This window comes from Mobula birostris, chromosome 5, assembly GCF_030028105.1.
Source record: "Mobula birostris isolate sMobBir1 chromosome 5, sMobBir1.hap1, whole genome shotgun sequence".
NCBI lineage: Eukaryota > Metazoa > Chordata > Chondrichthyes > Myliobatiformes > Myliobatidae > Mobula > Mobula birostris.
In genome coordinates, this window is record NC_092374.1 from 193966946 (window position 1) to 193979767 (window position 12822).

The 12822-nt window shown below is 46.1% G+C and overlaps 1 protein-coding gene across 10 annotated transcripts in view; it reads left to right on the forward strand.

Moving 5' to 3' along the window:
• LOC140198189 (discoidin domain-containing receptor 2-like) overlaps nt 1-12485 on the forward strand; it is a 147121-nt gene extending 134636 nt beyond the window's left edge. For all 10 annotated transcript variants that reach the window (XM_072259201.1, XM_072259204.1, XM_072259208.1 and 7 more), the window contains 5 exons: nt 1057-1184; nt 4427-4624; nt 5826-6060; nt 6752-6901; nt 7273-12485. In XM_072259201.1, the coding sequence (XP_072115302.1) occupies nt 1057-1184; nt 4427-4624; nt 5826-6060; nt 6752-6901; nt 7273-7413 (852 nt within the window). In that variant the 3' untranslated portion in view covers nt 7414-12485. The remainder of the gene's footprint in view (nt 1-1056; nt 1185-4426; nt 4625-5825; nt 6061-6751; nt 6902-7272) is intronic.
• Nucleotides 12486-12822: the final 337 nt, after the last annotated feature.

Below are 12822 nucleotides of genomic sequence, written 5' to 3' on the forward strand. Positions count from 1 at the left end.
GAGTGGGGGAGATTCAAACAAGAGGACATGAGTTGAGAGTTAAAGGGCAAAAGTTTAGGGGTAACATGAAGGGGAACTTTACTCAGAGAGTTGTGGCTATGTGGAACGAGCTTCCAGCAGAAGTGGTTGAGGCAGGTTGAATGTTGTTTAAAGTTAAATTGGATAGATGTATGGACAGGAAGGGAATGGAGGGTTATGGACCGAGTGCAGGTCGGTGGGACTAGGTGAGAGTAGGAGTTCGGCACGGACTAGAAGGGCTGACATGGCCTGTTTCCGTGCTGTAATTGTTATATGGTACGATAGTAAGGAAAGCAAATGTGATGGCAGCATTCATTTCAAGAGGACTAGAACTTAAAGCAAGAATGTAATGCTGAGGCTTTATTAGGCATTGCTCAGACTGCATTTAGAGTATCGTGAGCAGTTCTGGGCCCCATATCTACAAAAGGATGTGGTTGGCAGTGGAGAGGATCCAGAGGATGTTCATGTGAATGACAGGGTTAACGTAGGAGGAGCATTTGATGGCTCTGGGCCTGTACTTGCTGGAGATTAGAAGAATGAGCAATCTCTTTGAAATCTACCAAATATTAAAAGCTAGATAGAGTGGACATAGAGAGGATGTTTCCAATAGTGGGAGAATTCATGACCAGCAGGCATAGCCTCGGACCAGGACATCCCCTTAGAAGAGAGATGAGTAGGAATTTCTTTAGCCAGAAGGTGGTGAATCTGTGAAATTCATTGCCAAAGGTGACTGTGGTGGCCAAGGTGTATTTAAGTAAAAATTAAAGGACAAAATAAATCTGTCATAATTGAATAGTGGAGCAGACCGAGGAGCCAATTAGCCTAATTCTTCTGCCATGTCTAGCCACTAGGTAAGGTTTTCATTTTGGGTTTTTTTTTTGCAACCCTGTTAATGCAAAAATTGGCCTCCCAGTGTGCTGTAAGTAAATGCTCTGTAATTTCTCTTCAGCTGTTCAAAAAAAGACACAAGGGACCTTGATCGGCAAGCTGGCTTCAACCCAGTGGCCAATGACCTCACCCCTCCTCCTCCTCTTGCAGGTTCACCTGTGCGAAGTGCATAACCCTCAGGAGCTAGAGGACCTAGGAACCCCCCTCAATGTCCGCAAAGGTCGCCCCCTGATGGTGGCTGTGAAGATGCTGCGCTCGGATGCCACCAAGAATGCCAGGTAGGTCCACAACCCTATTTGCTCGTTTTCCATCTCCTTACCCCTTCCTGCAAGATTTAGTGACAGCACTGTCTTGAATTGTTTCATTGCTTGTTACCAGCTCGTTAGAAACATTCTGCTCTCTATTCTTCTTTCAAAATAACTTTCTGCACCTGTATCTTTTAATTATTTGATGAATAGCATTCAAGTCAAATTATTAATGTGATGTTATTCCATTTCATTAACCGACCACTATTTAGTCAGGACAAGTTTATCATCACCTGCCCAGGTACAATAAGATACAGGTACAGCGAAAGACTTGTTTATGGCATTTCTGCAGGCATATAGGTTTGGACAACCCACACAAAAAGATATATAAGATGATGAGAGGTATTGATCGTGTGGATAGTCGGAGGCTTTTTCCCAGGGTTGAAATGGCTAACATGAGAGGGCACAGTTTTAAGGTGCTTGGAAGTAGGTACAGAGGAGATGTCAGGGTTAAGTTTTCTTTTTTAAAAAAAACACAGAGAGTGGTGAGTACGTGGAATGGGCTGCCAGAGGCGGTGTGGAGGTGGATACGATAGGGTCTTTTAAGAGACTCCTGGATAGGTACATAGAGCTTAGAAAAATAGAGGGCTGTGGGTAACCCTAGGTAATTTCTAAAGTAAGTGCATGTTCGGCACAGCATTGTGGGTCAAAGGGCCTGTATTGTGCTGTAGGTTTTCTATGTTTCTAAAATAAAGATAGGCTTGCATTGGTAATGCCATGATGCTGGAAACAGAGATGGGAAGAAAAAAAGATAGACAAATAGAAACAAATCTATGCTAGTGCAAGAGGTGGTCTGTGGTGTTCCATCACTGAGGTAAGATTGATTCAAGAGCCGAATTCAAAGTTGAAAGTAAATTTAATATCAAAGGACATGTCTCTATATACAACTCTGAGATTCTTTTTCTTGTGGGCATACACAATAATTCCACGAAACACAATAGAGTCAATGAAAGACTGCACCCAACAGGACAAGCAATTAACTGATGTGCAAAAGATGACAAACTGTGCAAATACAAAATTAAAATAAATTAATAAATAAATAAGCAATAAATATTGTGAACATGAGATGAAAAGTCCTTCATAGGTTGTGGGAACAGTGAAGTTGAATGAAGTTATCCCTTCTGGTTCAAGACCCTGATGGTTGAGGGGTAATAACTGTTCTTGAACCTGGTGGTGCAAGTCCTGAAGCTCCTGTTCCACCTTACTGATGGCAGCAGCGAAAAGGGTGTGTGGCCTGGATTTGGGGGTCCTTGACAATCGATGCTGCTTTCCTGCAACAACACTGTTCAGATGTGCTCAATGGTGAGGAGATCTTTATCAGTGATGGACTGGGCCATAGACGCTACCTTTTGTAGGATTTTCTGTTTTAAGGGCAATGGTGGTTCCATACCCAGCTGTAATGATGTAAAATGGTTGTAAGAAAGTAGCTGTTCCTGGTGTGGGACTTCAGGCTTCTGTACCTCCTGCGTGACAGTAAGCAGCAAGAAGATGGTGTGTCCTGGATAGTGGGGTTCATTGTCCTGGATGAGGAGATCCTTGATGCCAGATGCCAATTTCTTGAGGCAGTGCTCCATTTAGATGCTATCAGCGAGGGAAAGAGCTGTGCCTGTGATGGACCCAGCTGTGTCCCCTACTCTCTGCTGCCTCTTGCATTCCCGTATGCTTGAATTGCCATACTGCGCCGTGATGCAACTGTGATTGCAAGCTTAAAATAAAGAGTGAGATGCTACTAGACAGCCCCAGCATCCTCGGTTCAATACCAGCCCCGCCATCTGTGTAGAGCCTTATAATTCTTTATTTGTTTTCCTGTCAATCAAACATCTCCTTCTTTCACAGCCTCTAACCCTCCATTTCTTGATCAGCCCTGTGCCTATCTAAGAGTATCTTAAATGTCCCAGAAATATCAGCCTCTGCCACCATCCCGAGCAGTGCATTCCAGGCATGTACCACTTCCAGTGTAAAAATAAACCTGTATTGCACTATTTATATTTAGGTTTTTCATTTCGAAGATGTACTTTATTTGTAATATATATGGTACACTCCATGGTCACCTTATTAGGTAGCTCTTGTACCTAATAAAGTGGCTACTGATTGTATGTTCTTGGTCTTCTGTTGCTGTAGCCCATCCACATCAAGGTTCAATGTGGTGTGCATTCAGAGATGCTCTTCTGCGCACCACTGTTGTAACGTGTGGTTATCTGAGAGACTGCCACCTTCCTGACCGCTTGAATCAATCTGGCCATTCTCCTCTGACCACTCTCATTAACAAAGCATTTTTGCCCACAGAACTGCTGCTCATTAAATATATTTCTTTTTCACCATTCTCTATAAACTATAGAGAGTATTGTGCATGAAAATTCCAGAAGAACAGCATTTTTTGAGATACTCGAACCACCCCATCTGGCACCATCAATCAGTTCACAGTCAAAGTCACTTAAAATCACGTTTCTTCCCCATTCTGATCTTTGATCTGAACAACAACTGAACCTCTTGACTATGTCTGCATGCTTTTATGTGTTGAATTGCTGCCATATGATTGGCTGATTAGATATTTGCATTACAAACAGGTGTACCTAAGAAATTGGCCACAGAGTGTAAATACAATGTACATGTCTCGTTCTAAATTGGTTGAGCTATCAATTGGATCTTTTTGTTGCAATATGTCATCAGTCTTCATGGGCGAGGTGTACAAAATCAGGAAAGCTGTGGTAAATCTATACAGAACTTTGTTTAGGCTGTAATTTTATCTGATATGATCAATCTATTTTAGGAAGGATGTGAAGTTTCTGAATGAGGGCTGGTTTCAGGGACGTGGGGCAAGGTTACAGTTCTCCAATGAACATTGGGTGGTGTACTAGATAAGGACTGTCTTACACAGGGCAAACAAGGCGTTCCCTTATCAAAGGACCATAGAGTAAGCATTAAAAAGTCTGGGAGGAAAAAGAGGAAAATCTCTGTTCGGTGGAAAGCAGTGAGGAACTGGAATGGAGAGCTCAGAACAGTGGTGGAAATGGAGCCCAAATGCACATTAGAAATTAGCTAAACAACGTTGGAAAGAGGGGAAGGGAGTCGGGGCTGGTATGAAGTCAATGGGCCAAATGGCCACCACCTGTGCCATATTTGTTTTACCAGGGGAACAATGATTCAGGGTCGATGCAGATCAGGAGGCTGTTTACAGTCGTCTTCACTTCTAAGCCTGTCCTTTCCACCAACAGGAATGATTTCTTGAAGGAAGTGAAGATCATGTCGCGGCTGAAAGACCCCAATATCATCCGGCTGCTGGGCGTGTGCGTGAGGGACGACCCGCTCTGCATGATCACCGAGTACATGGAGAATGGGGATCTCAACCAGTTCCTCAGCCAGCACGAGCTGGGAGACAAGTTCGCAATGGCCACCAACGTTCCGAGCATCAGGTTAGCAGCTGAACCCCATTCTGACCCAGAGAAGACCCACAGTACCAGTGCTGACTTGGCAAGTGCCCCTTTATTTAAGGAAATCCAATATGGTTGACAAAGGAGATCCATCTGTAGATCATTTCTGACCCCTGTAAACTGCCCTGACTGAGACCTCTGACCTAAAGATGACTCTGGTAGCCATTTTTTAATCTAAGGAGATTTCCAGTATTGATCTAAAGAGGACTCCCATTACTGACCCAACAGAGACCCCTATACATTATTATTGAGCCAATGGGAACCTTTATAAATCCCATCTCCTCTTCCCTACCCTTATAACCTGCCCAACACTTCCCTCTGGATCACCACCTCCTTCTCTCTATTCCATGGTCCACTATCCTCTCCTATCAAATTCCTCCTCCTCCTCCTCCCCTTTGCCTCTTTCACCTATCATCTTCCAGCTTCTTGCGTCATTCCCCCCCCACCTCCCCTCCCACCAACTTTCACCCTCACCTGCCAGCTTGTACTTCTCCCACTCCCCACATTACCTTGTTCTGGCCTTTGCCCCTTTCCATTCCAGTCCTGATAAAGGTTCTCAACCCGGAACATCGACAGTGTATTTGCCTCCATGTGTGCTGTCTGACCTGCATTTTCCGACTGCTGCTCAGGATTTTCAATATTTGCAAAATCTCTTGTGTCTCCAAGTCCGTTATTAGCTTGGAGAGACTTCTGAAATTGATCCCAAACTGCTCCCCCAATGTTGACCAAACAGAGAGCTCCATTACTGACCCAGCACAGTCCCACATTACCCACTGTTAACCTGGAATGAACCCCATGTTGACCAAGGAAACTGCTGCATCCCTTAGCATTGAATGAGGGAAGATGGTACTGACCCCATGATCTAGCCAGGGTGTTTTAATTCTTTCTTATTGATGGGCAGGACTCTGTGCATTAACCAAGAGGGGCAACTTAGAGAACATAGAACACTGCAGCACAGTACAAGCCCTTAAGCCCACAATGTTGTGCCAACGTTATACTCTAGGATCAATCTAGCCCTTCCCTTCTACATCCTTCCTTAAGATAAATCTCTTGATAGTTGTGCTGGAATCCATGCACACTCCAAAACCTATGCACCCCTCAGTTCTCTTCATTTCTACAGGAAATAACATCCGCTCTCCCCTCTCTCCCTCTCCTCGCTCCCCCCTCTCCCCTCCCAAACCAGTTATCCAAGTCTCGTACACATGGCCAGCCAGATCGCTTCAGGCATGAAGTACCTGGCTTCAATGAACTTCGTTCACCGAGATCTCGCCACGCGGAACTGCCTGGTTGGCGAGAACTACACCATCAAGATCGCTGACTTCGGGATGAGCCGAAACCTGTACGCGGGCGACTACTACCGGATCCAGGGGCGGGCCGTGCTCCCCATTCGCTGGATGGCCTGGGAAAGCATTCTGCTGGTGAGTGACCATGGACTGGCAGGTTGGACGATGAACGCAGAATCTGGCTCAGTGACATTAGGGACCCCTGCCACCCTCCCCACCCCTGCAAGGGAATCCCATTACAAGGGGCATCAAGAACAAGGGGATCTATCTGTGGCTACTCGGCAGTTCCCATTTTATGTCCTACTGAAACAACACCCATGTGTGTTACTTGTACTTACACCTTCTAGAACAGAGGACTCAGAAGTGTACAGTACAGCCCATAATGTTGTGCCAACCTTTTAATCAATCTTACCCTTCCCTCCCAGCTCTGCATCCTATCACTGTCCCATTGTGGCCTATGAACAACCTTCTAAAACAATACACAACATCACCAACATTTGTGTCATCTGTAAACTTACAAACCCACCCTTCCACTTCCTCATCCAAGTCATTTATAAAATTCAAAGCACCAGCGTTCCCTTAGCAGAGAAACACAATGTTTCTGTGTTGTAGTACTGTATAACTCTTTTGGGAAAAACAATAATGTCACTTGTGAGCCAGGCAGTGGGTGGGACTGCTTTATGTGACACAGCTGGGGATGGGAGGGATTTCGAGTGATCCCACAGCCTCTGTGCCAGCTCTTAGCACACACCCTATCTAATCCTGGTGCTAACGGCAGAGCAGCTCATCATTTCTCTGACCTTCTGATCTCCTCCTTTCCCTGCAGGGCAAGTTCACCACCAGCAGCGACGTCTGGGCCTTCGGCGTGACCTTGTGGGAGATCCTGGTGCTCTGCAAGGAGCAACCCTACTACCACCTCACAGATGAGCTGGTCATTGAGAACGCAGGCGAGTTCTTCAGGGAGCAGGGCAAGCAGGTAATGCTTGGGGAGGTTGTGGGCTGAAGGGCCTATATTTCAACCTAACCCATCTCTCCCGCATTTCCCTCCATTTCTCTATCATCCATGCATCTACCTGAGAGTCTCTTACATACCCCAAATCTATCTGCCTCTAACACCTCTCTGGCAGTGCATTCCAGGCACCTAGCACTCTAAAAATATATCTACCTCAGACGTCACCCCCAATACCTTAAAATTATGTCTTCTCAAATTAGCCATTTCCACCCCGGGGGGAAAAAAAGTGCTTTATCTCCACCTCTTATCTTCATATGCACTTCTATAAGTCATGTGCTTCTGTGCTGTCATACGTTATGATTATGATTCCCATTTTCTGACTCTTGCTCCCCCAGGTCTACCTCCCCCGCCCAGCCATCTGCCCGCAAGCCCTGTACAACGTCATGGTGAGCTGCTGGAGGAGGGATGCCAAAGACCGGCCAACCTTCCAGCAGATCCATCAGTTCCTCACAGAGGATGCCATGAACATGGTGTAGACAGGACTTGGGCCGGGTGAATCCGGCTGACGCCATCTCCGAGACCGAAAGCCGTCACATTGAGGAGGGTCTTTCGTGAGCTGCTGCCGCTGTAGGAGCTTCGCCTTAGGGCCTGGGGTTGGAACCTCTGGTATTCGTAGGTTTACTTTCCTTTCGTCTTGCAGTAGTCACTTGAACAGAACTTGATTGCCAACCAATCTTTCTGCACTTGGGCTCTCTGGCACACCTTACTCCGCGGAACGGTGGTGACACACGGGCTTCGCAACAAGTTCCAATCCCCACCGCTGTCTCAGGACCACACACTCAATGTTCAGGTGGAACCCGGGAGTCAGATTCTGCCCCCACCCCCACCCCAGCCTTCCACCCTCCCTCCTCCCCATGAATTGCATGGGAAAAGCCTGTTGAAGGACTGAGAACTGCGAGCCCTTTGGATTCTTTTAATTTTTTGGGAAAAACACTGGAATTTGGAACTTTACTGTGGGTCAAAAGGTTTCTGTGACATCTCTCCTTGTAGCTCACAGTGCTCCATCTCAGCTCCCTGCTGCCAGTGGGGAGCGACATTTTGCGCATCGTCTCACCACCTCTGTGGTCTTGGCCAGAACATACTACTGTGATACAGAATGCTCGTTTGACTACTAAGGCTTAACCCACTGGAGCAAGAGGAAGAGTGATTGGGATGTGTGTGTGTGTGTGTGTGTGTGTGTCTGTCTCTTTGTTAAGGTATGTAGGTGTCATTAAGTGTATACAAGTCTAATTGCTTGCCTCTTTGAGAGAGAGCGAGTGTGCGTGGATGTGTTCCAAAATATCAAGTTTCTGGAGGAGCCCAACAGGAACTTGCCTCTTTGTTAGCATGCGTATATTCTGATGATCTGATGAGTGTGCACATATATTGTGGTTCATGTGGTTTTGTCAGAATGTCAAGAATGTACTCGAGCACATCTATGTGAGTTTGCTCACTGGTGAGCCAGCAAGAAAGTGTGCATGTGTGTAACTGTGTATTTGTGTGTGTCTACCCAAGTACATCTGTAAATGTGTGCATGTGTATACATGTGTACCTGTAAATGTGCATACATGTATGAATGGGGGTGTGTGTATATATATATATATGTGTGTATCTCTAATATATACACACACATACACATATACACACCACGTATCTGTAAGTGTGTGTGCATGTGTGCACGTGTTGACATATGCATATGTGTAAATATGTGAACATGTATATATTGTGTGTGTGACATACAGTATGTGTATCTGAATGTGTACATGTGTATATAAGGTTTGCGCATGTGTGTATGTCCACGTATGTATATCTGCGAATGTGTGAACATGTGAGTTTGTGTGTGTGTGCATTTCCGAGTGTGAGAGAGTTGCTGTTAAATGTTTACTCCAATCACAAATACAAAATTAACTGAACACTCCAGCTTCATCGAGGTGGAGTGAATGCAATCCTGGTATCAGCAGAACCACAGCCACTGATCCACCCAAAATGCAAATGCACTTTGGACGGGTCACAGAATTCCTGCAGCATGGACTTCACTGCCTGGGTCAACACTGGACTACTGCAAACTGACTTGATCAGCCAGCACCCTCCCCCACCCCCGCACTAAAGTTGGGGTGTCATTTCTCTGTCTGTCACTCTGTCTCTCTCAGTGGTGGGATCAGCGATGCTTGAATTTCTACATTAATCCTAACTAATCACACAGACATTTTTAGTTGATTTGACAACAAGTCTCTCAGGCGACTCCCTGGAATTCACTGACAAGGCGACTCCCTGGAATTCACTGACAAGGCTGACCTTGGGCAATGGTTTTACTCATTCTACATCCTGACTTAGCATGACGTGAATTGGGGAAGCTCCTTTTCTGGTTCTACTTGGCTTCCAAAGGGAAGGAATGTATGTCCGATGAACGGGACAGATTCGGGTTGAAGACTAATGGGCTGTGTCAACGTGAGGATTCTGCCTTCAGTCGGAGGAACCCTCCAGGATAGAGACAAAATCAGGGGTTTGGAGTCATCCAACGTGTCTTAACTACTGAATGTGCATCTGACTACTCAATGGACCAGAAGCTGAGAGTCTGAGAGCTTTACTGGGACATTTGGCATTGCTCCCCAATACTTCAGGTGCACCATGACCTCAAGTTATTCATCAAACCATTGCCTTTCTCCCATACTGCTCAGCCAGTGGGGTGACAAACAAGTCCAACAACCCCCTCCCAGTCAATGGATTTCACAGGCCATTATTCAACACGGGTGAAAGATTTGATTCACGGAGGGGGTAAAGTGGGCTTTAACCCAACTTTGGGAGGGCTGTTTGTTGAAACCTGGCAGGGGGAGAAGAAAACATCAGATTCTGGCTAGACTTGGGTCCTAAGGAGCAGCCCACAATTCTGGTGAATTAGCCTAGTTCACCCCATGCAACATTGAGATGGGACAGAGAGTGCATAGAGACACAGTCATGTCTGGTTCCACTCTTTCATCCCCCGTATAGTATCCAGTCTGGTCCTGACATTAGAATCCGGGGGGGGGGGGGGGGGCGGGTGCGGGGGCAGAGTATGTGATGTAAAGTGAGATAGGGTAGGCAAATGCTTTTGGTTCCCATTTTTCTTGACGTGAATGATGCTGGTCATCATTGGGAGTGCAGAGAGGTGCATCAATCAGCAACCTTCTATGCAATTCATAAACTACCTTCCACCCACCCTCCACCTCTGCCACCTTCCTCAACCCCCCCCACCCCCATCACGAATGTAGCGCCGGCGCCCGCCAGCATTCATTGCCCATCCCTAACTGACCCAACACCCATTGGTCCCTGTAGCAAGTCACCTGGTTAGGATGGAGATCACTCTTAGTCACAATGAAAGCTATAATGGGCTTGAAGGGCTGAATGGCCTTCTCTGGTCATTGCAGTGGGTCTGGAGCCATGAATAGAACTTTGCTATGAAAGTCCGCCAATACATGCAGGTAGTCAGTATGACGCTTCATTGATATCGAGTAAATGTAGTTTAAATCCCATCTCTGCCTCCGTGAGTGAGTATTGTAACCACAATAGGCAACTGACTGGACCCACTCCTCGCACCCCTCGTTCATCTCACCCACCCCACAGTACAGAAATCCCACAAGCTGGCTTGTAATACTCTGAAATATACAGGGTCTGGAGATGACTTGATTGAAGGAGTGTTTTTGGGTGGGGCGGGGGAGTGTCGATGTTAAAGAGCCAATGAAAGATATTCCTGCTGATGGAAGTTTGAGGAAAGAGGAGAGAACCTTACTGGAAACCCAGTCCAGGAATTCTCAGAATGAACATGAGATTCTGCTTGCTGGAAATCCAGAGTAACACGCATGTGCACACATGCTGCATTGGATGAACTCAGCAGGTCAGGCATAATCTATGGAGAGGAATAAACAGTGGACGTTTGGGGTGAGGACCTTCAGGACTCTCTTGAACTGAAGGTTGAAATGTGGGGCTTCAATCTGGGCACGTTCTAATTCCACTAATGGGTTCTGCCCTGGGTTGATGGGGGCTGGCAGAGCAGGAGGGTGAAAGGGCTTAGGGCTTGGGACATGGACCAGTCTCCATCACATTAAAAGGCTGGGGGATCTGAGCTTCACCATCGCTACCCTATAAAGCATTAAACTGCAAAAATGTCCGAGCATATAAACTGTACCAATCTAGTCAGACGAGTTACAAACCAAAGGCAGAAAATGTCGGCAGATCTTTCTCAGCCAGTCAAGCAGCACGTGTGGAAAGAGTGCGTAGTTAATGTTTCGGATCAGAAATTCTCAATGCAAACCGGAGACTCTGTGAGACTGTGACGCATGGGACAGGCCGAGTTCCTAGACACCACTGTTCTGTTTCGGATTCCAGTCTGGTTTTAGTTTCAGTCCTGCGAACCCAAAATGTCCACTGTTTCTTTCCTCCCACAGATGCTGCTCTGTATGTTGCTCCAGATTCCAGCATCTGTAGTCTCTCATGTCACCTGATTAGTTTGCCTGTGTATGGGTGCGTTAGTATAGAATCACCATCAGGTATTATTCTAAAGTGTTGAAGCTGGCAATATTCGTTTTAACTTGCGTACACTGTTCACCACAAATCTCGCATAGATATGGTGCTGTCATCTCGTCGTTTAATGTTTGAACTCTTCCTTTGGAGAAGTGTATAGTTTCCTACCAGTCCAACTACTGCTCAGGTGGGTACTTTGAACATCCTGCCTTCAAATCCAGGAATAGAGTGGTCATTTGTTCTTGAACCATTCAATGTATCGCAGGTACTGTGGATGTTTAAGATTGTAGGTGAGGAGGAAGTGCACTCAGTGGCCGCTTTACTGGGCATGCTCGTACACCTCATTAATGCAAATATCTAATCAGCCAATCATGTGGCAGCAACTCAACACATGAAAGCTTGCAGACATGGTCAAGAGGTTCAGTTGTTCAGATCAAACATCAGAATGGGGAGGAAATGTGATCTAAGTGACTTTGTCCATGGAATGATTGTTGATGCCAGGCTGGGTGATTTGAGTGTCTCAGAAATTGCTGATCTCTTGGAAATTGTAAGCACACCGTCTCTGGGGTTTACAGAGAATGGTGCGAAAAACAAAAAATACATCCAGTGAGTGTTTTTTCTAAGGATGGAAACACCTTGTCAATGAGAGAGATCAGAGGAGAATGGTCTGACTGGTTCAAGCTGACAGAAAGGCGACAGTAACTCAAATGACCATGTGTTGCAACAGTGGTGTGCAGAAGAACATCTCTATACGCACAACACGTCGAAACTTGAAGTGTATTGGCTGCACTGGGCCCCACTGCTGTACCTAATAAAGTGGCCACTGGGTGTATATGTGTAGTATAAATTTATTGATGTATACGGTGAAATATTAATGGGTATTTTTTTCTCTAATCCTTTTGTGTCATGGTGGAATCAAACTGTCCTGAATTCTGTGGGGGCTGTGTGTAAATATTTTACAAAGAGATTTTTACACTAATATATATGAAATCACTTTAACGCTTCTCGGTAGACCTTGTTCTTGCTTGCATTGCTGTAGATGTTTGTAATAAAGTGTCATTTGAGTGTTTAATGCGTGCGTTCTGCTTCTGCTGGAGTCTCGCGTCTGAATCGGTAACAAATCCGGAAGGAAATCAGGACACCCGGAAAACCTGCACATTCGGAGGGAGTGTGTGAGAACCCCGCGCCGAATGTTAAGATTGAACCCGGGTCGTTGGGACCCTGAGACAGCAGCTGCTTTTATAGCTGTCTCTCTCAGTGCCTCCCGGGGCCGAAGAGTGGGAGAGATGTGAGCGCCTCATGTGGCCGGGGACTCCCGGTAATATTAAGGCTAGAGTTAAAGTGAGCACCGAGGCTCTCTTCTGGCGAGGATGCCTGGAGGAATTCAGCGCGTCAAGGAAGCATCCAGG